Source organism: Octopus bimaculoides, chromosome 30, assembly GCF_046866305.1.
Source record: "Octopus bimaculoides isolate indiv1 chromosome 30, ASM4686630v1, whole genome shotgun sequence".
Lineage (NCBI taxonomy): Eukaryota > Metazoa > Mollusca > Cephalopoda > Octopoda > Octopodidae > Octopus > Octopus bimaculoides.
The window spans coordinates 6,610,168-6,635,167 of record NC_142957.1 but is presented as its reverse complement, the minus strand read 5'-3'; the positions used below and the strand labels follow the sequence as shown (position 1 = coordinate 6,635,167).

Here is a 25,000-nt window from a genome sequence, read left to right as displayed (position 1 = left end):
ATGTGTGTGTGTACATAAAAGGGTGTGTGTGAATGTGTGTGTGCGTGTGCACATGCAATGGGAATGAGATTGTTTATCTTTGTTTGCTTAGTAGTTGAGTTTATTTTTTGATTTGGTTGAATCTTGGTTGGTTTTTTTTTTTTTTGTTGGTCAATTATTTCTAGTGTTTTGACAGAAAAAAGTAATTCTAAAATTGTTTTTTAACGTAAGCGTGCCCAAACAAGTCGAATGCTTACACAGAACAGGTTTTACAGCCACATCATCCAAACCAACCAGGTGAAACCGGGCTTAGCCGCTAGTATATATGCTCCGTTGGATGTGTAATGTCAATGTGAATACCCGTCAGAGTGTAAGTATCTTGAGAGAAAAGCTGAACATTAGAAGCATCAGTTGTGGCGTGCAAGAGAGACGATTGCGCTGGTATGGACATGTGGTGAGAATGGAGGAGGATAGCTGCGTGAAAAAGTGCCACACCCTAACAGTTGAGGGAACCCGTGGAAGAGGTAGGCCCAGGAAGACCTGGGCGGAGGTGGTGAGGCAAGACCTTCGTACATTGGGCCTCACCGAGGCGATGACTACTGACCGAGACCTTTGGAAATGTGCTGTGCGTGAGAAGACCCGGCAAGCCAAGTAAGATCGTTGCCAGTGTCCCTGGACTGGTTCTTGTGCGGGTGGCACATGAGATGCACCATTTTGAGCGTGGCCGTTGCCAGTACCGCCTGACTGGCTCCTGTAGGATTTTCGAGCGAGATCGTTGCCAGTGCCCCTGGACTGGCTTGTGCGGGTGGCACATAAAAGACACCATTTCGAGCGTGGCCGTTTTCGTGCGGGTGACACGTAAAAGCACCCACTACACTCTGAGTGGTTGGCGTTAGGAAGGGCATCCAGCTGTAGAAACTCTGCCAAATCAGACTGGAGCCTGGTGTTGCCATCCGGTTTCACCAGCCCTCAGTCAAATCGTCCAACCCATGCTAGCATGGAAAGCGGACGTTAAACGATGATGATGATGATGATGATGATGATATAAATGATGGGCTTCTTTCAGTTTCCATCCACCAAATCCACTCACAAGGCTTTGGTCAGCCTGAAGCTATAGTAGAAAACACTTGCTCAAGGCGCTGTGCAGTGGGACCGAACCCAGAACCATGTGGTTGGTAAGCAAGCTTCTTACCACATGGCCACGCATGCACCTACACTCAAAACAATATAATTATATAAAACAATTAAAATCAGACTGTAAAGACACATTTCAGCGTTCTTCTAAAGACAGGCTTGCTTCCTTCAGTTTCCATCTACCAAATCTAATGCCGTCCCAAGGCTATAGTTGAAAACACTTCCCCAAATTGCCATGCAATGGGACTGATCCTGGAACCATGAGGCCGGGAAGCAAGTTTCTTACCTCACAGCCACACCTTTGTCTACGCCCTTGTACACCAGTCCATCTCAAGGTTACCCATTTACAGCTGAGTGGCCTGGGGCAATGTGAAATGGAGTGTTTTGCTCAAGAACACAATGACCAGCCAGTGTAGGAATCGAAACCACGATCTCGGGGTCATGAATGCAATACCCTAACCACTAGGTCATACCCCTTTGCAAACCTATGGAGAGAACAATACCTAGTACCACTAAGGCTCGGTTGTTGCTGTAGAAATGATAGAAAGGCGAGCTGGCAGAAACGTTAGCACACCAGGCGAAATGCTTAGCGGTATTTCGTCTGCTGTTACGTTCTGAGTTCAAATTCCACCGAGGTCGACTTTGCCTTTCATCCTTTCGGGGTCAATAAATTAAGTACCAGTTATGTACTGGGGTCGATGTAATAGACCTTAATCCCTTTGTCTGTCCTTGTTTGTCCCCTCTGTGTGTAGCCCCTTGTGGGCAGTAAAGAAATAAGAAACGTTAGCATGCCGGGCGAAATGCTTAGCGGTAGGTATTTTGTCTGTCTTTACGTTCTGAGTTCAAATTCCACCGAGGTTGACTTTGCCTTTCGTCCTTTCGAGGTCGATAACTTAAGTACCAGTTATGCACTGGGGTCGATGTAATCGACTTAATCCGTTCGTCTCTCCTTGTTTGTCCCCTCTATGTTTGGCCCCTTGTGGGCAATAAAGAAATAAGAAATGATAGCAAGGCGAGTTGGCAGAAATGTTAGCACGCCGGACAAAATGCTTAGTGGTATTTCGTCTGCTGCTACGTTCTGAGTTCAAATTCCGCCGAGGTCGACTTTGCTTTCCATCCTTTCGGGGTCGATAAATTAAGTACCAGTTACGCACTGAGGTCGATGTAATCAACTTAATCCGTTTGTCTCTCCTTGTTTGTCCCCTCTATGTTTGTTCCCTTGTGGGCAATAAAGAAATAAGAGATGATAGAAAGGGCAGTTGGGTGAACTTTAGAAGAGCAGGGTGCAATCTGGGTGGTTTCTAAGTGGTGATGGTGGTGTGAAGTTTGTGATGGTGAAATGGTAGTGGCAGTAGTGTTGGTGGTGATAATATCAGTGCATATGTGGTGATGGTGGAGAGGTGGTCGTGATGATGGTGGTGGTGGTGATGGTGAGATGATGGTGGCTATTGTTAGAATGATGTTGGTGGTTGTCATTGTTGGAGTGGTGGTGGTGTTGGTGGTGGCAGTAATGTATATTCCTTGTTCACTATTTCTTCCAATCCATACCTGTAACGTTAGTGCTTCCTGGTTAACGCAGTGACATCACACTCCATTTAACTCGCGACACGGGGACGCCATTCAAGGATTTTCTTTGTTCTTGTACACAGACGCACACATATATGCGTTTATGTGTGAGTTTGTATGTATATATGTGTGTGTGTGTGTGTGTGTGTGTGTGTGTGTGTGTGTGTGTGTGTGTCAGTATGTGTGTGTGTTTGCGTGCATATATATTTATGCATATAAATGCATTTATATATACATATATGTATGCGTATATATATATGTAGATATATATATATAAATATATACATATATATATAAAGTGTAGTATATTGCCACTTAAGTGTGGCTGACCCCTAGGGGTGGATGTTACTGTTGCTTTTAGCCCCAGGAGGACATCTCCTCCAGCTGGCTTATCGACACACGACTGTGTCCTGTTTGCCAAGGGAAGTTATCCCTCTCACCACGATCTGCAGCACGAAATCCGGATCCGTTCGTGCTGCAGATCGTGGTGAGAGGGATAACTTCCCTTGGCAAACAGGACACAGTCGTGTGTCGATAAGCCAGCTGGAGGAGATGTCCTCCTGGGGCTAAAAGCAACAGTAACATCCACCCCTAGGGGTCAGCCACACTGAAGTGGCAATATACTACACTTTATCGTGCAGTTACTGTTAATACTTCATTTAGAGAATTAACATTGCATATATATATATATATATATATATATATATATATATATATATATATATATATCTAGCTAAAACCAAAATCCTAATAAGTAGGAAGGTAGATAAAACACAAACCCCTTCAGGTAGATGGCCCTGCTCAGTATGTAGAAAAGGAGTAGGTAGTAACTCTATAAGATGTACCCGGTGCAAGCTATGGACACATAAGAGGTGCAGCAACATCAAAGGCAGGTTAACTAGCAAGTTAGTTTTTGTTTGTGGCAGATGTTCAGGTGCAATAAAGACTGCAAACAAACAGGAAACAACTTCTATCTCATTCCAGGGTGAAAAACTAGAGGTAGTCGATAGCTTCCGCTATCTGGGCGACTAAGTTAGTAGTGGGGGTGGGTGCGCTGAAAGTGTAGCTGCTAGAATAAGAATAGCCTGGGCAAAGTTTAGAGAGCTCTTACCCCTGCTGGCGACAAAGGGACTCTCACTCAGAGTAAAAGGCAGATTGTATGACGCATGCGTACGAACAACCATGCTACATGGCAGTGAAACATGGGCTGTAACTGCTGAGGACATACGTAAGCTCGCAAGGAATGAAGCCAGTATGCTCCGTTGGATGTGTAATGTCAATGTGAATACCCGTCAGAGTGTAAGTATCTTGAGAGAAAAGCTGAACATTAGAAGCATCAGTTGTGGCGTGCAAGAGAGACGATTGCGCTGGTATGGACATGTGGTGAGAATGGAGGAGGATAGCTGCGTGAAAAAGTGCCACACCCTAACAGTTGAGGGAACCCGTGGAAGAGGTAGGCCCAGGAAGACCTGGGCTGAGGTGGTGAGGCAAGACCTTCGTACATTGGGCCTCACCGAGGCGATGACTACTGACTGAGACCTTTGGAAATGTGCTGTGCGTGAGAAGATCCGGCAAGCCAAGTAAGATCGTTGCCAGTGCCCCTGGACTGGTTCTTGTGCGGGTGGCACATGAGATGCACCATTTTGAGTGTGGCCGTTGCCAGTACCGCCTGACTGGCTCCTGTAGGATTTTCGAGCAAGATCGTTGCCAGTGCCCCTGGACTGGCTTGTGCGGGTGGCACATAAAAGACACCATTTCGAGCGTGGCCGTTTTCGTGCGGGTGACACGTAAAAGCACCCACTACACTCTCTGAGTGGTTGGCGTTAGGAAGGGCATCCAGCTGTAGAAACTCTGCCAAATCAGACTGGAGCCTGGTGTTGCCATCCGGTTTCACCAGTCCTCAGTCAAATCGTCCAACCCATGCTAGCATGGAAAGCGGACGTTAAACGATGATGATGATGATGATGATATATATATATACACATACACATGTATACACAAGTGTGTGTGTTCTGTGATTCTTCTGCTGTGCTGGTGTGTGTGTATGTATGTGTGTGTAAATGATCATTATCATTTAACATCCATATATATATATATATATATATATATATATATATATATATATATATATATATATATACACACATACACACACAGTTATATGTACCCACTTAACTCCTGGAGTGATTGGCATTAGGAAGGGCATTCAGCTGTAGAAACACTTCCAGATTAGATTGGGGCCTGGTGCAGCCTCCTGGTTTCTCAGACCCCAGTCGAACTGTCCAACCCATGCCAGCAAGGAAAAATGACGTTAAACGATGATGATGATGATGATGATGACGATTTTTACTATCAGATTTAATCATCATTTATCTAAATCTTGATATACACATCTTTATAGTCAGCATCATTGGCTTACTCATTGTTAATGCATTTTCCCAAATAAATTCCAAATCATATTCAAGGCTCCTATGTAGCTACAAAGTGTTTCTCAAGCACTCAACTATGAGTCCATGGCATCCTACAGCAGAAACAGCTGTAAGCTAATGAAGATCATAAGATAATTGTCTATTGCTTTGTCATTTTATTTTTGTTACACCCTCTACATGTTTTTAACAATTTGTTCTGAAGCATACGTGTATTGAGTTCTATACTTGATTAGAAATATAGAGCGGCTGTGTTGTAAGTAACTTGCAAATGGACCACATGGTTCCGGGTTCAGTCCCACTGCGTGGCACCTTGGGCAAGTGTCTTCTACTATAGCCTTGGGCAGTCCAAAGCCTTGTGAGTGGATTTGGTAGACGGAAACTGAAAGAAGCCCGTCGTATATATGTATATATATGTGTGTGTGTGTGTGTGTGTGTGTGTGTGTGTGTATGTTTGTGTGTCTTTGTTTGTCCCCTAACATCGCTTGACAACTGATGATGGTGTGCTTGCGTCCCTGTAACTTAGCGGTTCGGCAAAAAAAAACTGATAGAATAAGTACTAGGCTTACAAAGAATAAGTCCTGGGGTTGATTTGCTCGACTAAAGGTGCTCCAGCATGGCCACAGTCAAATGACTGAAACAAGTAAAAGAGTAAAACAGTATATACATACATACACACACATCATATATATATATTTATATATACATATGTACATACATACATACATACATACATACATACATACATCCATGTATGTATATATAAGAGACACTCACACACACACATATAGGCTTTGTATGTATGTGTGTATGCATGTGCAATTGTAAGTGTATTTAGTTCTACATATGTATATATAAAGGAATGTATATCATTCACTTCATTTGGCAGCAGTGATTGTTAATAATGAAACTGATGAAAATGAATAATGATTGATGAAGATTAAAAAAAAAATTTAAATTAAATAAGCAACAAAAAATGAATAAAGAATTAAGAAAAAACCACGATTGACTGCATAAAAAAAAAACACAGCCAAAAAGATTAAGAGAGAGAGAGAGAGAGAGAGAGAGTAGTTATTGATTACCAGTTAATTAAAACTGGCTAATGTCAGCTGCATACTTAATTAACTTTTCTTGTCGCCTGGAATATCGCATCGAGCAAGATTTTCTGTAAAATGACAAAATGACAAGACCACATTGTGCGTGTATGGATGCGTATGTACATATACATGTATGTGTTTATTCATATTCATATATATGTATGTGTGCCTGTGTTTATTTGTATGTGTGTGTGAGTGTGAGTGTGTATTATTTATATTCATATATATATGGGTGCTTGTGTTTATATATATATATATATATATATATATATATATATATATATGCTGTTCGTGGATTTTGAAATTCTGTGTGTCCCAGGGATCTTATATTTAGTGCTTTTGAGTTGCTTTAGGTTTCCCTATATATATATATATATATATATATATATATATATATATATATATATATATATACCTGTATATATGCTTGCAATAAATATATATTTATATAAACATATCACTCTTTCTCTGTCTCTCTCTCAGTCTCTGTGTGTGTGTGTGTGTGTGTGTGTGTGTGTGTGTAGTAAGTGAATTTGGTACTAAAAAAAAAAAAAAATTGAAATTTCCAATTAAATACTTGTGTTAGTCATATGAAAGAAGTCCATGTTGAACACAAAGAATTTATATAAATAGATTTTTTTTTCCATATTTTTACAACATGGCCACTGTTGCTTCAGCAGTGAGCATTCTCTAAGCATCAATATATCTCTCTCTCTCTAATCCTGTTACTGATATATATATATATATATATATATATATATATATATATATAACAGAGTCTGTTACAGTCTGTCAGATACCGGCCATGATGAAATACCAAAAGGTATTGAAAATACGTATTCGCCTTTATATATTTAATCCTTTATATTGAACACTCAATATTTCATATATTCAATAAGACATTCCATATATTCAATAAGACATTCAATACTTCATTTCATTGTACCATCTATTTTTATATTATATATTATATATTCCATATTCTATATCCCACATTAATTTTACAAGAATATAAATAAAACATAAAAAACAGACAGAGTTGGAACTCTTTTAATAAAATAATATATTCCTCTATACACGATCATACAAAACCCCCTTTTTTTGTATTTATTTTTATTCACACACACACACACACACACATATATATAAAGAATAATAAGAAATGGAGCAAAACGCATATAATCAATAAGTTCCTTTAATTCCTACATATGTTTCAAAATATATGTGCACTCTACTCCAAAGAAGTAAGAGATGCTGGAATTGCACATAAATTCATCGTCAGGAAACCAACATACAAGAGCAAGACTTGCGCTTAATGCTAAGGTTGCGTACGAGTTATAACATTATATAGGTAAGTAAATGACCGTTAGAAAAAAGAACACTGGATTACAGGGAGCTATTAAGGGAGAGAGGCTAAGAACACTATACTAAAAGTTTGAATTAGAAGAAGGCATAATGGACCACAGTAAAATCCAAAAATCTAAATTTCAAATATATATATATATATATATGTATGTAGGGATGTATGTATATATATATATTCATGATGAATTCCTCAAAGAGATGTAAGTGTCAAGTAAAAAGTTTTTAAACCAATCCTCCTTTTCCTTAACACACACACATATATATTTTAAACATATACATATCTTTTTTTATAACAGCATCGAGAATGCACAGAGAAGATTTAACTAACATACAAGTTGTTATTGGCAATCTGTCGCTTACGATGTCGAGGGTTCCAGTTGATCCGATCAACGGAACAGCCTGCTCGTGAAATTAACGTGCAAGTGGCTGAGCACTCCACAGACACGTGTACCCTTAACGTAGTTCTCGGGGGATATTCAGCATGACACAGAGTGTGACAAGGCTGACCCTGTTGAATTACAGGCACAACAGAAACAGGAAGTAAGAGTGAGAGAAAGTTGTGGTGGAAAAGTACAGCAGGGTTCGCCACCATCCCCTGCCGGAGCCTTGCGGAGCTTTAGGTGTTTTTCGCTCAATAAACACTCACAACGCCCGGTCTGGGAATCAAAACCGCGAGTCCGCTGCCCTAACCACTGGGCCATTGCGCCTCCACTAACGTACAAGACAATAACAACGACAAGCATGACAAGATAAAATAATTATATATATACAATGAAAAAGGGCTGGGTAAGAAGTTTGTAAGCTTCAAACAATCTGTGGCAGGTATAGAAAACAAAAAGTGGACTGTACAATCTGGAACAATGATTACAGTTCATGTAATTAAAGTATTTTCAGCCTGATGTTTAGCTAAGTTGAGTGCTTCTTGCACTAAGAAACATGTAGCCTTGTTCCACTCCCTCAATTTTTACATATGTATATATATATATATGTGTGTATATATATATATCTTCTTTTATTTTTTTACTTGTTTTTGTCATTTGAACAAATCAACCCTAGAACTTATTCTTTGTAAGCCTAGTACTTATTCTATTGGTCTCTTTTGCCAAACTGCTAAGTTACAGGGATGTAAACACACCACCATCGGTTGTCAAGCGATGTTGGGGGACAGACACAGACACACAAACATATACACACACATACATATATAGATATATACGACAGGCTTCTTTCAGTTTCCGTCTACCAAATCCACTCACAAGGCTTTGGGCGGCCCGAGGCTACAGTAGAAGACACTTGCCCAAGGTGCCACGCAGTGGGACTGAACCCGGAACCATGTGGTTGGTAAGCAAGCTACTTACCACACAGCCACTCCTACACTGAACATAAAAACGAACATTCCTATATTTCTGTTTCTTGGGCAGTGAGCCGGCAGAATCGTTAGTGAGTTGGATGAAATGCTATGTAGCATTTCATCTGTCTACATTCTGAGTTCAGATTCCACTAAGGCCAACTTAGCCTTTCGTCCGTCCAGGGTCGATGAAATATGTAGCAGTTAAGTACTTGGATCAATGTAATCAACTTACTCCCTTCTCTGAAATTGCTAGCCTTGTGCCAAAACTTGAAGTCAGTATATCTTTGTTTCTCTATTTGTCTCTCCATGTCTCTCAATCTAACTCAATCACTGTCTCTACTCCCTGTACAGGTAAAGCCTTGGACAACAAGAATGGTCCACGCCAAGCCAACAAAAACGTGGTGGAATACGAAGAAGAAGATGACAGAGAAACCTGGGGAAAGAAGATCGATTTCCTTCTGTCTGTCATTGGATTTGCTGTGGATTTGGCCAACGTATGGCGGTTTCCCTACCTTTGTTACAAAAACGGTGGCGGTGAGTAAAAGATCTTGTTTGTTATGTTCTTGTAGTTGTTGTTGGTACTATAATTATTATTATTGTTAAGGCAGAATCGTTAGCATGCCTGATGAAAAAATGCTTAGCGATATTTCGTCTGTCTTTACATTCTGAGTTCAATTTCCGCCGAGGCCCACTTTGCCTTTTATCCTTTAGGGGGTCGATAAATCAAGTACCAGTTGTGTACTGGGGTCGATCCAATCGACTGCCCCCCCTCCCCTCTCTGAAAATTTCGGGTCTCGTGCCTACAGAAGAAAAGAAATGCTTAGTGGTATTTCATCTGTTGCTATGTTCGAAGTTCGAATTCCGCCAGGGTCGACTTTGCTTTTCATCCTTTCGGGGTCGATTAAATAAGAACCAGTTATGCACTGGGGTCGCATATCCTCCTTCAGCTCCACCACCTGTCATCTATGAGGGTAAATGGTAGGCAGTTATCTCCCACTCTCATCAGCAATCAATTCCCAGGTGTGGTGTAATTGTTGCTAATACTGCCATTATTGCTATTATGCCGTTCCCAAAATGCTAACAAGAATCTCCTTCAATGCAGCCATGGCCCGAAAATCTCTGTTCTGTAGTTCAGTATGGTCCCTGGGTAACCCTGTAAACTGGCCTTCACCAGTAATCGACTTAATCCCTTCCCCCAAATTTGAGGCCTTGTGTTTCCAGTAGAAAGGATTATCATTGTTGTTGTTACTATGGTGGTGTGCTGGCCGAATAGGTAACACGCCAGGCAAAATGCATAGCAGTATTTCATCGGTCTTCACAGTCTGAGTTCAAATTCTGCCGAGGTTGACTTTGCCCTTCGTCATTTCAGGTTCAATAAAATAAGTACCAGTTACACACTGGAGTTGATGTAATCAATTTACCACACCCCCAGTGGAGGCGCAATGGCCCAGTGGTTAGAGCAGCAGACTCGCGGTCATAGGATCGCGGTTTCGATTCCCAGACCGGGCGTTGTGAGTGTTTATTGAGTGAAAACACCTAAAGCTCCACGAAGCTCCGGCAGGGGATGGTGGCGAACCCTGCTGTACTCTTTCACCACAACTTTCTCTCACTCTTACTTCCTGTTTCTGTTGTGCCTGTAATTCAAAGGGTCATCCTTGTCACACTCTGTGTCACGCTGAATCTCCCTGAGAACTACGTTAAGGGTACACGTGTCTGTGGAGTGCTCAGCCACTTGCATGTTAATTTCACGAGCAGGCTGTTCCGTTGATCGGATCAACTGGAACCCTCGACGTCGTAAGCGACGGAGTGCCAACAACCACCCCCCACATCTATCTTTCTGTCCTTGTATCAAAATTTGAAACCAAAGGCGGTGAGCTGGCAGAAACGTTAGCACGCCGGGCAAAATGCTTAGCGGTATTCTATCTGCTGTTACATTCTGAGTTCAAATTCCGCTGAGGTCGACTTTGCCTTTCATCTTTTCGGGGTCGATAAATTAAGTACCAGCTACGCACCGGGGTCGATGTAATCGACTTAATCCATTTGTCCGTCCTTGTTTGTCCCCTCTATGTTTAGTCCCTTGTGGGCAGTAAAGAAATAAGAAACGTTAGCAAGATGGGAAAAATGCTTAGCGGAAACACTGGGGTCAATGTAATTGACTTGCCCACTCCTCCAAAATACAGGCCTTGTGCCTATAGTAGAAAGAATTATTATTATTATTATTATTATTATTATTATTATTATTATTATTATTATTATTATTATTATTATTATTATTATTATTATTATTATTATTATTATTATTATTATTATTATTATTATTATTATTATTATTATTATTATTATTATTATTATTATTATTATTATTATTATTATTATTATTATTATTATTATTATTATTATTATTATTATTATTATTATTATTATTATTATTATTATTATTATTATTATTATTATTATTATTATTATTATTATTATTATTATTATTATTATTATTATTATTATTATTATTATTATTATTATTATTATTATTATTATTATTATTATTATTATTATTATTATTATTATTATTATTATTATTATTATTATTATTATTATTATTATTATTATTATTATTATTATTATTATTATTATTATTATTATTATTATTATTATTATTATTATTATTATTATTATTATTATTATTATTATTATTATTATTATTATTATTATTATTATTATTATTATTATTATTATTATTATTATTATTATTATTATTATTATTATTATTATTATTATTATTATTATTATTATTATTATTATTATTATTATTATTATTATTATTATTATTATTATTATTATTATTATTATTATTATTATTATTATTATTATTATTATTATTATTATTATTATTATTATTATTATTATTATTATTATTATTATTATTATTATTATTATTATTATTATTATTATTATTATTATTATTATTATTATTATTATTATTATTATTATTATTATTATTATTATTATTATTATTATTATTATTATTATTATTATTATTATTATTATTATTATTATTATTATTATTATTATTATTATTATTATTATTATTATTATTATTATTATTATTATTATTATTATTATTATTATTATTATTATTATTATTATTATTATTATTATTATTATTATTATTATTATTATTATTATTATTATTATTATTATTATTATTATTATTATTATTATTATTATTATTATTATTATTATTATTATTATTATTATTATTATTATTATTATTATTATTATTATTATTATTATTATTATTATTATTATTATTATTATTATTATTATTATTATTATTATTATTATTATTATTATTATTATTATTATTATTATTATTATTATTATTATTATTATTATTATTATTATTATTATTATTATTATTATTATTATTATTATTATTATTATTATTATTATTATTATTATTATTATTATTATTATTATTATTATTATTATTATTATTATTATTATTATTATTATTATTATTATTATTATTATTATTATTATTATTATTATTATTATTATTATTATTATTATTATTATTATTATTATTATTATTATTATTATTATTATTATTATTATTATTATTATTATTATTATTATTATTATTATTATTATTATTATTATTATTATTATTATTATTATTATTATTATTATTATTATTATTATTATTATTATTATTATTATTATTATTATTATTATTATTATTATTATTATTATTATTATTATTATTATTATTATTATTATTATTATTATTATTATTATTATTATTATTATTATTATTATTATTATTATTATTATTATTATTATTATTATTATTATTATTATTATTATTATTATTATTATTATTATTATTATTATTATTATTATTATTACTATTATTATTAAGGCAGTGAGCTGGCAGAATTGTTAGCATGCCAGGCAAAATGCTTAGTGGCGTTTCATCTGTCTTTATGTTGTGAGTTCAAATCCCACCAAGGTTGATTTTGCCTTTTATCCTTCCAGGGTCGATAAAGCAAGTACCAGTTGAGTACTGGGGCTGACGTGATCGACTTACCCCCCTCCCCCGAAATTGCTGGTGTTGTGCCAAAATTTAAAACTGATGTTGTTGTTGTTGTTCGTGTGTTTGTTTCCAGTCCTAATCGTCATCATTAACATTGTCATTGTCATCATCATCATCATCATAACCACCACCACTGCCATCAACATTGACAAGTCACAATCACTTCTTTCCTTTATTTCTCCCCTACCAATATGTTGTGGGTTCTGTCCCTCCAATTAATCAATTAAAGAGAACAAATATATAAAAAAAAAAAATACAAAAACCACCTCGCCACTATCTTCATCACCTCCATCACCATCATCATCATCATCGTCGTCGTCGTCACGACTGCCATCACCATCTTGCATCCTAAATAGAAAGATGGATACATTAAGAGATTGATGTGTTCTCTGTCAAGAAATAAAGAGCATCTCTCTCTATATGTGTGTGTGTGTGTGTATGCATGCAGCTATGTTTGTATGCATGTGTCATGTATGTTTGTTTCATCTCCATGTATGCAATCAGATAGACAGGGAAGGAGAATAAGGAAAATGTATGCCTGTAGGTATATACAGGGTCTTGCAGATCAATTGAGACATTTTTACAATGCATAAAACTGGTTATAATGGTAGTGGACAGACATAAAACAATGGCAGTGGACAGATATAATTTTTAATGTAACATTTATTAGGACAAAAACATTTATTACTCATTTATTATCCTTTTGGGCGATTACTGTCTCCACAAGAGAATGAAATCTTTTTGCAGCTTCCACCACCTCTGCCTTTTTGATTTTGCCTGTTGTATGCACGATGCAGGTCTTCAAACTTGTGATGTGATGGAGGAAAAAGACAACAAGAAGCAAAAGGGAGAAAGAAATACAGCGACTTTACCTTGTCGACCGTGGCGGGATAAACGATCGCTCCAGATCAAACCACGTCTTCTACGTACGCTGTCTCTCTTCGAACTGCCCACACGTGCTCGCTGTCCATGCATCCGTGTGTGGCCGACTTCCGCCGGCCCTTCCGGTCTTCACTTCTGTTTGCTTCATCTGTGATCCCTCTCCACCAACACCACATAGCTCATCACGGCCCATAACACCACATGTAACACCACAAAACTGTTGACACTCAAGTGTGGTGAAGCATTGATCTTTGCTTGAAGTATGCCCCACAAAAAAGTAATCGAGATGGTTGAGATCTGAGCTACTACTGGGCCTGATTGTTGTCCCACACAAAAAAATGGCACCTTCTCACCAAGGAAGGCCTGTGTTGCTCTTGACCCATGGCATCGTGCAGAATCCTGAATAAGCACCACATTTGTCAAGCCCAAACTTCTGCACCATCAGAAGTTAACAGAAAGTTCTTTAGGATGTCTAGATACCACTCAATGGAGAGTAGATCATGACACTTCCATTACTTGCCATGGTTCCAAATACCATCACAGAAGCAGGATTCTTAGTTTCAAACACAGTGGGAACGTCAGCAGGGTTGTATGCAATCACTCGAGAATTTCTGCGATCCACCTCAGCATCCACAGTGAACTTCTTCTCATCCACAAACACGAGAGTTTTTCCTGCGTCTTTATGCTTGATGAACGACAGAAGCTTTGGGCATCTCTCGGCTCTGATTTCTTTGGCCTTGGCTGTGAGGAGGGGATTTGTCAACAATCAGTGTTTTCGTAATCAATTGGAAAATCCATTGCACGGGTGATTAGCACATTCAACTTCACCATAGCCCCATTGGCCAGCTTTACCTGTTTCCATCTCTCACGACGAGGAGAACAACAGTTAAGTCAAATAAGCAAATACAATCATTCATCAGCAGGTGCTTGCGTAGTATACTTAAAATCAGATGGCCCGAACACATAAGCAATATGGAGCTATGGCAAAGAACGAATCAAGTTTTGATTAGGGAGCAAATATTTAAGAAAAAGTGGAAGTGGATTGATAGCACAATTAGAAAGGATGAAAGGTGCTTTACAGTGGAATCCGGATGGATATAGAAAGAGGGGTAGGCCTAAGAACTCGTGGCGTAGATCAACACAAAAGGAACTAGAGAAAGGGGGACATTCATGGCAGAGTATAAGTACAGAAGCGAGAAATTATGCGACATGGAATTCAATTATAAGTGGCCTATACGCTGCGTTGGAGGGTTAAAGGCAAGAAAGAAAGTTAAGAGGTGATGGCCTCATCAAACATAGCTAGTCATGCCAAAGTTCCTGTTCACAGCTCTGGACACTGTGGAAAGGGACACATTGTGTTTCTTTGCAAGAGTTGTCATGGATGGGTTGGCTTCGATCAAGCATTTGAGGCCAGTGAGAAACTTTGGATTGTACTTGGAATCTCTTCGAGTCTTGTGTTCTTTTCTATTAATCTTTCTCTTTTCTTTAAATTGTTTATACACACGATAAACTGTTGCTTTTGAAAGTTTCATCAGCTTAACAGTTTTATTAGCACTGTGCCTGGCACACACCAAGACAACAATGGTTTGGCGAGTAGTCCATTCAAGAAACGTTTTCCTAACCACCAGTCATCTTTCAGAGTTCCAGAAGGATGGTTTGTCATGTCCCTGGCCCACCATGTGTGACACTTCAAAGGTCAAGGGACCCCGTGTGATATCAGGTGGAAATTAATTGCTTATCTAGGCCTTTATGTTAATGAAAGTGGCCATTGCAAGATCTGCAAAATTCTTTAGGACAATAAGAATTTTGGCAGATTAAACAACCGTCAAGAAGTGTTTTCTAAATGTATCCACTTCAAACACTACTAACCAGAAAATTAGATCTGCCCATTTGCTTGTTAAGCCTCACCAAGTCTATAAAGGATTTTCCCCACTGATTAAGGGGAAATAACCGGTCCTCATTGACATTTCTTCATATTCCTCAAGTTCTGAACATTTCCTCACATCTGCAACATAGATATTTTAAAATTTTGTATTCAGCGAGAGTCTGATGAGCTGTCCACAAGACTTTGGCTTTGTGGGTGTGAAACCTTGGGTAACTCAATATAAAATTTCGTTGTAATATATATATATATATAGATAGATAGATAGATATAGATATGTATTGGTATGTATATACATACATATATGTATATACATACATATATGTATATACATATATATATATGGGAGAATGTACGAAAAAAAACAACAAAAGGATGTATTAGTTTGACGCTCGGGAATAGAGAAAGTCTTTAACGTTTCGAGTTACGCTCTTCAACAGAAAGAATAAGGAGAAAAACAAGGAGAAAAACACGGAGAAAAAAAATTGAATGGTGTTTGGTCAGCACCTTTAGTTGAGCAAATCGAGCCTAGGACTGATTCTTTGTAAGTCTGGTACTTATTCTATCAGTCTCTTTTGCCCAACTGCTTATTTACGGGGACTTAAACGCACCAGCATCGGTTCTCAATATATATATATAAACCATACATAAATATAATATCTATATCTGTAGATAGTCTATTTTAGCTATAAATATTGAAATATATGTGTGCATATGTATATGCGTGTGTATGTTTACTGCAGTTCTCCATACTTAAGTACAATTAGTTTAACTAGGGCATTTAAATATATATATACATATATATATATATATATATATATATATATATATATATATATATACATACATATATATACACACATATACATACATGTGTGTCTGTCTTCCCTTCATTGGACTTTTCCTATATTTCTGACGAAGATCTCCGATTGAAACGTTAAATCCTCTTTCTTTTCTTTCCTTTCCTGAGCGTCCAATAACACTGTACTTCTTCCACGTCCTCGCATTGTTGTTTTTTCGTGTTTTTTTCTTGCTTGTTCATGTTGGAATTGACTATATATATATATATATATATATATATATATATATATATATATATATATACATACATGCATATATACATACATGCATCTATATATATACATGCATCTATATACATACACACATACATGCATATATATAGATATATATACATATACATACATACATGTATGAATATATATACATATATATATATATATATATATTTATATATATATATATAGATATATATATATATACATCCATGCATATATATATACATACATCCATGCATATATATATATACATACATACATGCATATATATATACATACATACATGCATATATATATATACATACATACATGCATATATATATATATATATATATATATATATATATATATATATATATTCTCTGAGTGGTTGGCGTTAGGAAGGGCATCCAGCTGTAGAAACTCTGCCAAATTAGATTGGAGCCTGGTGTAGCCATCCGGTTGCACCAGTCCTCAGTCAAATCGTCCAACTCATGCTAGCATGGAAAGCGGACGTTAAACGATGATGATGATGATGATGATGATGATATATATATATATATATAGCATATATATATATACATACATACATACATACATACATGCATATATATATATATATATATATATATATATATATATATATATATTCATATACATATATACATATATATATATCTTCCTGGCTATATGTTTTCTGCACGTGTCACCCTACAGAAGACAGTGACTAAAAACTATTTTTAGTTACATCGATTTTTCTAAATCTGTTTTTTTTTTTTTTCTTGTATCTTATTATTACTATTGTTGTTGCTGTTGATGATATTATTATTATTATTATTATTATTATTAAGTGGTGAAGTGTGGAAAGAACCATGCCATTTCTGCCATTAGGGACAATATTCCATACAACACCACTTCGCAGTTACTTCCGATCGATGTCCATGATCGTGAATATTGCACACACACACACACAAAGTATGACCATCACCACACCCACACACCCCCTCCCCCTCATTGCCTCCACCATCACCACAATCATCTCCACCGCCACCACTACCACCAATGTTGTCACCACCTTCACTACCACCACCACCACCACCACCACTGCCATTGTCATCACAGAAGGGCGAGGTGGAAGGAAGTGACAGAGACAGTATGTGCATGTGTGTGTGTGTGTGTGTGTGTGTGTGTGTGTGTAATGACCACCACACAAAGACAGTATAAGTAGAAGGTGGGGAGAAAGAAAAGTATGCCCTCCGAACATCATGACCACCACCACCGCCACCGCATTAATTTAATATGGACGATTTACCATCTGATGGGCTTGCTTGTCATTCATTTCTCTTTTATGCTTTGCTGTTGCTGTTCTTGTTGTGGTATTGATGATGGCAGGAGTACAGAAAAAGAAACAAACTCTTTTATCTATGCAACTGCGGTGTGATTGATTCTGGAAAAATATATTGATATATATGCATGCATGTATGTATATATATATATATATGTATTAATAATTCACTTAGGCATAGTGAGACTAATAACCTGGTGTAAAACTCAGCAAACATACAATCTAGAACAGCATGTTAAGTGAATATGGAGTGGTAACAGGAAATAAATATGACACCAGATGTTACCCAGGGACTCAACTAAGAGTCCACTGCATCTTATAACAAGAACAGCTGTAAGATAATGAAATTCATTTCGGAAATTTTTCCAGTGTCATCTCTTTGATCCTACAAATATATATATATATATATATATATATATATATGGCCGTTGCCTGTACCGCCTGACTGGCCTTTATAAGATTTTCGAGCGAGATCGTTGCCAGTGCCCCTGGACTGGCTCTTGTGCAGGTGGCACATAAAATACACCATTTTGAGCGTGGCCGTTGCCAATACCGCCTGACTGGCCTTCGTGCGGGTGACACATAAAAGCACCCACTACACTCTCTGAGTGGTTGGCGTTAGGAAGGGCATCCAGCTGTAGACACTGCCAAATTTAGATTGGAGCCTGGTGTTGCCATCCGGTTTCACCAGTCCTCAGTCAAATCGTCCAACCCATGCTAGCATGGAAAGCGGACGTTAAACGACGATGATGATGATGTTGATGATAAATCTGGAGAAGAAGCACACTCTGAAAAGTAGAGAAGTCTATAATTTTTTTCCTGGTGAAGGCTGGTTTATGAGACATGCATAACATTAACATAGTTCTCAGGGAGATTCAGCCTCACACAGAATATGACAAGGCTGGCCCCTTTGAATTACAGCTACAACTCGAGACATATGTAGGAATGTATTTGTGTGTGTGTGTGTGTGTGTGTGTGTGTATAGTATAGGTTAGTTAAAACATGTATTGCAACAACAAGTGTTGCGTGGTGGAAATAAACGCAATTGCCAAACTTTCATTCATAGATCCATTTATTATTTCGTTCTTTTGCATTTCAATTTTTACATTAAGGTTCTTTGAATATGTATGATGTATTCTAAGGTTAACCCATAAACTGCGATAGGCCACCTCAGTGGCCAACGCGACAGTGCGACAGGCCACGTTTGTGGCCACGGAAGTAGGGCATGATCTGACCTAATTTTGATGACATATAATGTATGCACACGATACCGTTTCACCGCAGAAACAGTGTAGCCAATCACAGAAGGTGTTAAGAAACACTGAGTATTTTTTTTCGAGTGATAGATTGATGTTGACCTTTACCCAAAATAGGCTCAGCAGTTCGTGTTACATACAGCAAAATCCCAGCAGTTTATGGGTCAAATAGTAATTCCGTTTAGGTTTGTGTAACTGAGATATTTCGATTGGATTATCTAGTCATTGGTGTTATATTTACTTTCTATATTCTGTAACTGTCACAATATACTTTTCTAGGCCTGAATTTTTTTTTTGTGGGGAGGGGGATAGTTGATGAGATCAACCCCAGTATGCAACTGGTACTTGATTTATCGACCCCAAAAGGATGAAAGGAAAAGTTGATCTCAGCAGAATTTGAACTCAGAATGTAAAGACAGACGGTCATAACATACAAATATTTCTCATGGCACCAGTACACTGTTTACAGATGCTTACATTTTTTTATGTCTTCCGTGAATTTTTCACGGGTCCAGCTAGTCATTATTATTATTATTATTATTATTATTATTATGACAACAACAACAACAACAACAACATTGTCTGACTCTGACCACATTTCTTTTGCAGGGGCTTTCCTAGTGCCGTACGTACTCATGTTAATCCTCGGTGGGATCCCATTATTCTACATGGAACTGGCTCTTGGACAATTCAACCGGTCTGGCGCCATAACATGCTGGGCTAGAATATGTCCGTTATTCAAAGGTAAGTCACAGACAATGCAACACTAAACAACAATCCATTCTACGCACACAGATACACATTCATATACATACAAGTGTGTATATGTATAGACATACATACATGAACACACACACATACCTATATATATATGTATATACACACATATATATGTACACACACACACACACATACCTATATATATATATATGTATATGCACACATATATGTACACACACACACACCACACATATATATATATACACACAAATATATATATACACACACACATATATACACACACACAATATATATGCACACACACACATATATATATATTTAGATAGATAGATAATCAGACATATTTATATGTGGCCGTTGCCAGTACCGCCTGACTGGCCTTCGTGCGGGTGACACGTAAAAACACCCACTACACTCTCTGAGTGGTTGGCGTTAGGAAGGGCATCCAGCTGTAGAAACTCTGCCAAATCAGATTGGAGCCTGGTGTAAGCCATCCGGTTTCACCAGTCCTCAGTCAAATCGTCCAACCCATGCTAGCATGGAAAGCAGACGTTAAACGATGATGATGATGATGATGATGATGATGATGATGACATTGTGGTGGTTTTACTGCCAACAGAGGTAATAACTCGCTGAACTTTCTCCATCCTACTCTTATTCTAATAATTACACTTTCAGAACACCCTCCTGCACTGCTAAATAGGTCACCTAGGTAAGAGTAACTATCTATTACGTCTTGGAAGCCTCCAGGACATTTAAGAGAATCAATTTCCATTGGTCTTTATGGCACCTGTGCATCTTCTGCATGCAAACACTACTTACCCATGATTCCACTGCACCACTTGTGTGTCCATAGCTTGTACCGGATACACTATGGAATTCCTGCCTACACCTTTCTTACATATCAAGCAGGGCCATTCACCTGAAGGGAGTAGAGTATCGTCTAATTCATTGCTTACTAGAACCTTGGTCTTTGCAAAGTTAACTTTAAGGCCCTTTGATTCCAGGTCTTGCTTCCACATCTGGAATTTCTTTTCCCCTTCTCTTACAGACACCGTTATGAGAGTGAGATCATCAGTTTACAGTAGTACCAAGGGCAGCCACTCTTGAATTCTTTTATTAAGGCCTGGAGGATAATGATGAATAGAAAGGGGACCGAAAACTGAGCCCTGACAAATGCCTACCTACACACTCAATACATCCCTGTATGCATGGCTAACTCTCACCTTACTGACAGCACCCTTATCCATGGCTTGTACAGCTTTTACAAGCCATTTGTCTACCCATAGGTTCCTCAGAGACCACCACCATATCTTACAACGAGGCACCTTGTTGAAAGCTTTCTCCAGTTAAACAAATACCAAAATATAATAGTTTTGTTTTTAGCTAAATACTTACCCTGGAGTTACCTTATTTGGGAAGACAACAACAGTAGTACTTTTCCCAGTGCAAAATCAAACTGCATTTCATATAGTCTGATTCTGTTTTTAATTAAGTGGGTCCTCACTTTCTTCATTACTTATTCTACTTATTCATACTTATTCTATCGGTCTCTTTTGCTGAACCGCTAAGTTATGAGGACGTAAACACACCACCATTGGTTGTCAAACGATGTTGGGGGGACAAACACAGACACTCAAACATATACACACACATACATATATATATATATATATATATATATATATATATATATATATATATACATATATACGATGGGCTTCTTTCAGTTTCTGTCTACCAAATCTACTCACAAGGCTTTGGTCGGCCCGAGGCTATAGTAGAAGACACTTGCCCAAGGTGCCACGCAGTGGGACTGAACCCAGAACCATGTGGTTGGTATGCAAGCTACTTAGCACACAGCCACTCCTATTAGTATAATGCTCAGGAAATGAAAAAGTCTTTAACATTTCGAGCCTATGCTCTTCCAGCAATTTGATACCTCTGTAATTACTTCCATCTAAGGTATCTCCTTTACCTTTGCAAAAATTGATTATAATGCTTCTACACCAGTTATTGGGGGATGACAACTTCCTGAATAATCTGATTAATTGCACGTATGACGAAGCTCTATCCTACTTTGCTAGATATTTCAAGCATCTACAAACATGCATGTTATTTTTTTTACATTTACATATTGTCTGTACAACAGAAAATTTTAATATACATTGATATATATCATCATCATCATCATCATCGTTTAACGTCCGCTTTCCATGCTAGCATGGGTTGGACGATTGAGGACCCACTTAATTAAAAACAGAATCAGACTATATGAAATGCAGTTTGATTTTGCACTGGGAAAAGTACTACTGTTCTTGTCTTCCCAAATAAGGTAACTTCAGGGGAAGTATATATATATGCATATATATATATATATATATATATATATATATATATATATATATATATATATATATATATATATGTATATGTAAGAATTTCAAGGAGTTCCTGCCTTAAAAACAGGAGCTAACCACAGTTATTTTGTGTTCTTTGCTACATTGGTTTCTATTAACCCATTTATTCTATCAGAAGAATTTTTATTCATTAAGATAGAAGAAATACACATAATTATATATATATATATATAGGTCCAGTCTGGCGGTACTGGCAACGGCCACTCTCCAAATGGTGTTTTTTTACGTGCCACCTGCACAGGAGTCAGTCCAATGTTTTGTTCACATGCCACCGGCACAAGTGCCAGTAAGGCATATATATATATATATATATATATATATATATATATATATATATATATATATGTATGTATATACATATATATATATATATATATATATATATATATATATATATATATATATATATATATATATATATGTATGTATATATTGCCATTTGAAATGGTTGTATGTGGAAATTGAATTCTAGTTTGAACTTTTAACATTTCCATTTTTATAATTGTTAGTAGTGTTTTAATATAAGATTTTATCTTATACATGCCTATAATGAACTTTTTACTTGTTATCTACATATTTTAATTGCTTGCTTTAGCAGGCCATTATTTTGATATGATGAATATTTTTAAGAAAGTTTGAATTGCTCTACTTGAACTTATTTTCTCATATATATATATATATATATATATATATATATATATATAAAATGGTATTTTTTTATAAGCTTAAAGCTTGTAGCAATAACCATGCAAATGACTAAGGAAAATAGTCTAATAATGAGGCATATAAGACCTTGACAGAAAAAAGTAGGCTTTCCCCGTATGCGTGGGACATGAAACCACATCCTTTTGTTAACACGACTAAGTGTTTTATATATATGTATATATATATATAAAGAGGAAATGGAGTGGACAGATAGACAGATATAAATATAGATATACAGACATATATATATATAAATGTGTGTGTGTGTAGGTATGTATGTATTTATATATATGTTTATGTATGGATGTATATATGTGCACAAGCATGTGCATGCAACCATTTTCCACTTGGCTGGAGGTATTCTGATAATGACACAAAATCGGTTAAGATCGGTGAAGCTAATGTGTCAGTTGAGACAGAATTATAGATTAGCTGATGACTGACAGTGGTGGTGGTGGTGGTAATGGTAGTGATGGTGGTGGTATTGGTGGTGGTGATTTTGGTGATATTATTGTTGTTGTTGGCGGTGGTGTTAGTGGTGGTGGTGGTGATGGTCGTCGTCATGGTATTGGTAGTGGTGGTGTTGCATTTAGTGGTGATGATGGTGGTTGTAGTTGTCATGATGGTGGTGGTGGTAGTGATGGTGGTGGTATTGGTGGTATTGTTGTTGGTGGTGGTGGTGTTAGTGGTGGTGGTGGTGGTGGCGGTTGAGATGATATTAGTGGTGGTGGTGGTGATGTTAGTGATAGTGGTGATGGTGATGATGGTGGTGGTGGTGGTGGTGGTGGAGGCGATCGTCGTCATGGTATTGGTAGTGGTGGTGGTGATTGTGGTGGTGTTGGAGGTAGTGGTGGTGATGGTGGCTGTAGTTGTGATGATGGTGGTGGCTGTGGTGGTGGTGGTAAAGCACGATTGTAGACAGAGATAGACTGGGAGATTTGTGAGGAAGCAGACTGAATGGTATGATGGTAGATATAGAAACAGAGACACATGTATACAGACAGATATCTATACACAAACCCACACACACCTGCATCTACACACTCACATATACACTTGCATACATGCATGTACACATACCCACATACATATATGCAGTTCCAACCAATCATTTTCAGACACATACAACGTCTCCCCCCAAAACTCGCAGATAAATTGAGATCAATTTTAAGTAATTGACTTTGTGGGTTTAACATTTTACTTTTTGACAAAACCTTGCTTGCTTGAAAATCTTAGCCACATCTTTATCTTTTTCAGGTAAATAGCAAACTGATTTGACAATGGAATGCCATTGAACAACAGAATCATTCCACCATTGTTGTCTTGGAGTTTACCAGGCACAGTGCCAATAAAGCTGTTAAGCTGATGAAACTTTCAAAAGCAACAGTTTATTGTGTGTATGAACAATTTAAAGAAAAGGGAAAGATTAATAGAAAAGAACACAAGACTCGAAGAGATTCCAAGTACAATCCAAAGTTTCTCACTGACCTCAAATGCTTGATCGAAGCCAACCCATCCATGACAACTCTTGCAAAGAAACACAATGTGTCCCTTTCCACAGTGTCCAGAGCTGTGAACAGGAACTTTGGCATGACTAGCTATGTTTGATGATGCCATCACCTCCTAACTTTCTTTCTTGCCTTTAACCCTCCAACGCGGAGTATAGGCCACTTATAATTGAATTCCATGTCGCATAATTT

At 36.6% G+C, this 25,000-nt stretch overlaps 1 protein-coding gene and 1 long non-coding RNA gene across 37 annotated transcripts in view; one reads left to right on the top strand and one right to left on the bottom strand.

The window, feature by feature from the left end:
• Nucleotides 1-25,000, top strand: part of LOC106874339 (sodium-dependent dopamine transporter) — a 232,256-nt gene that overhangs the window by 175,669 nt on the left and 31,587 nt on the right. For all 36 annotated transcript variants that reach the window (XM_089346125.1, XM_089346121.1, XM_089346126.1 and 33 more), the window contains 2 exons: nucleotides 9,270-9,452; nucleotides 20,044-20,178. In XM_089346125.1, coding sequence (XP_089202251.1) covers nucleotides 9,270-9,452; nucleotides 20,044-20,178 — 318 coding nt within the window. The remainder of the gene's footprint in view (nucleotides 1-9,269; nucleotides 9,453-20,043; nucleotides 20,179-25,000) is intronic.
• Nucleotides 13,168-25,000, bottom strand: part of LOC149130173 (uncharacterized) — a 23,084-nt gene continuing 11,251 nt past the window's right edge. The window contains exon 2 of the long non-coding RNA XR_016239191.1: nucleotides 13,168-13,362. This is a non-coding gene — a long non-coding RNA (uncharacterized LOC149130173). The remainder of the gene's footprint in view (nucleotides 13,363-25,000) is intronic.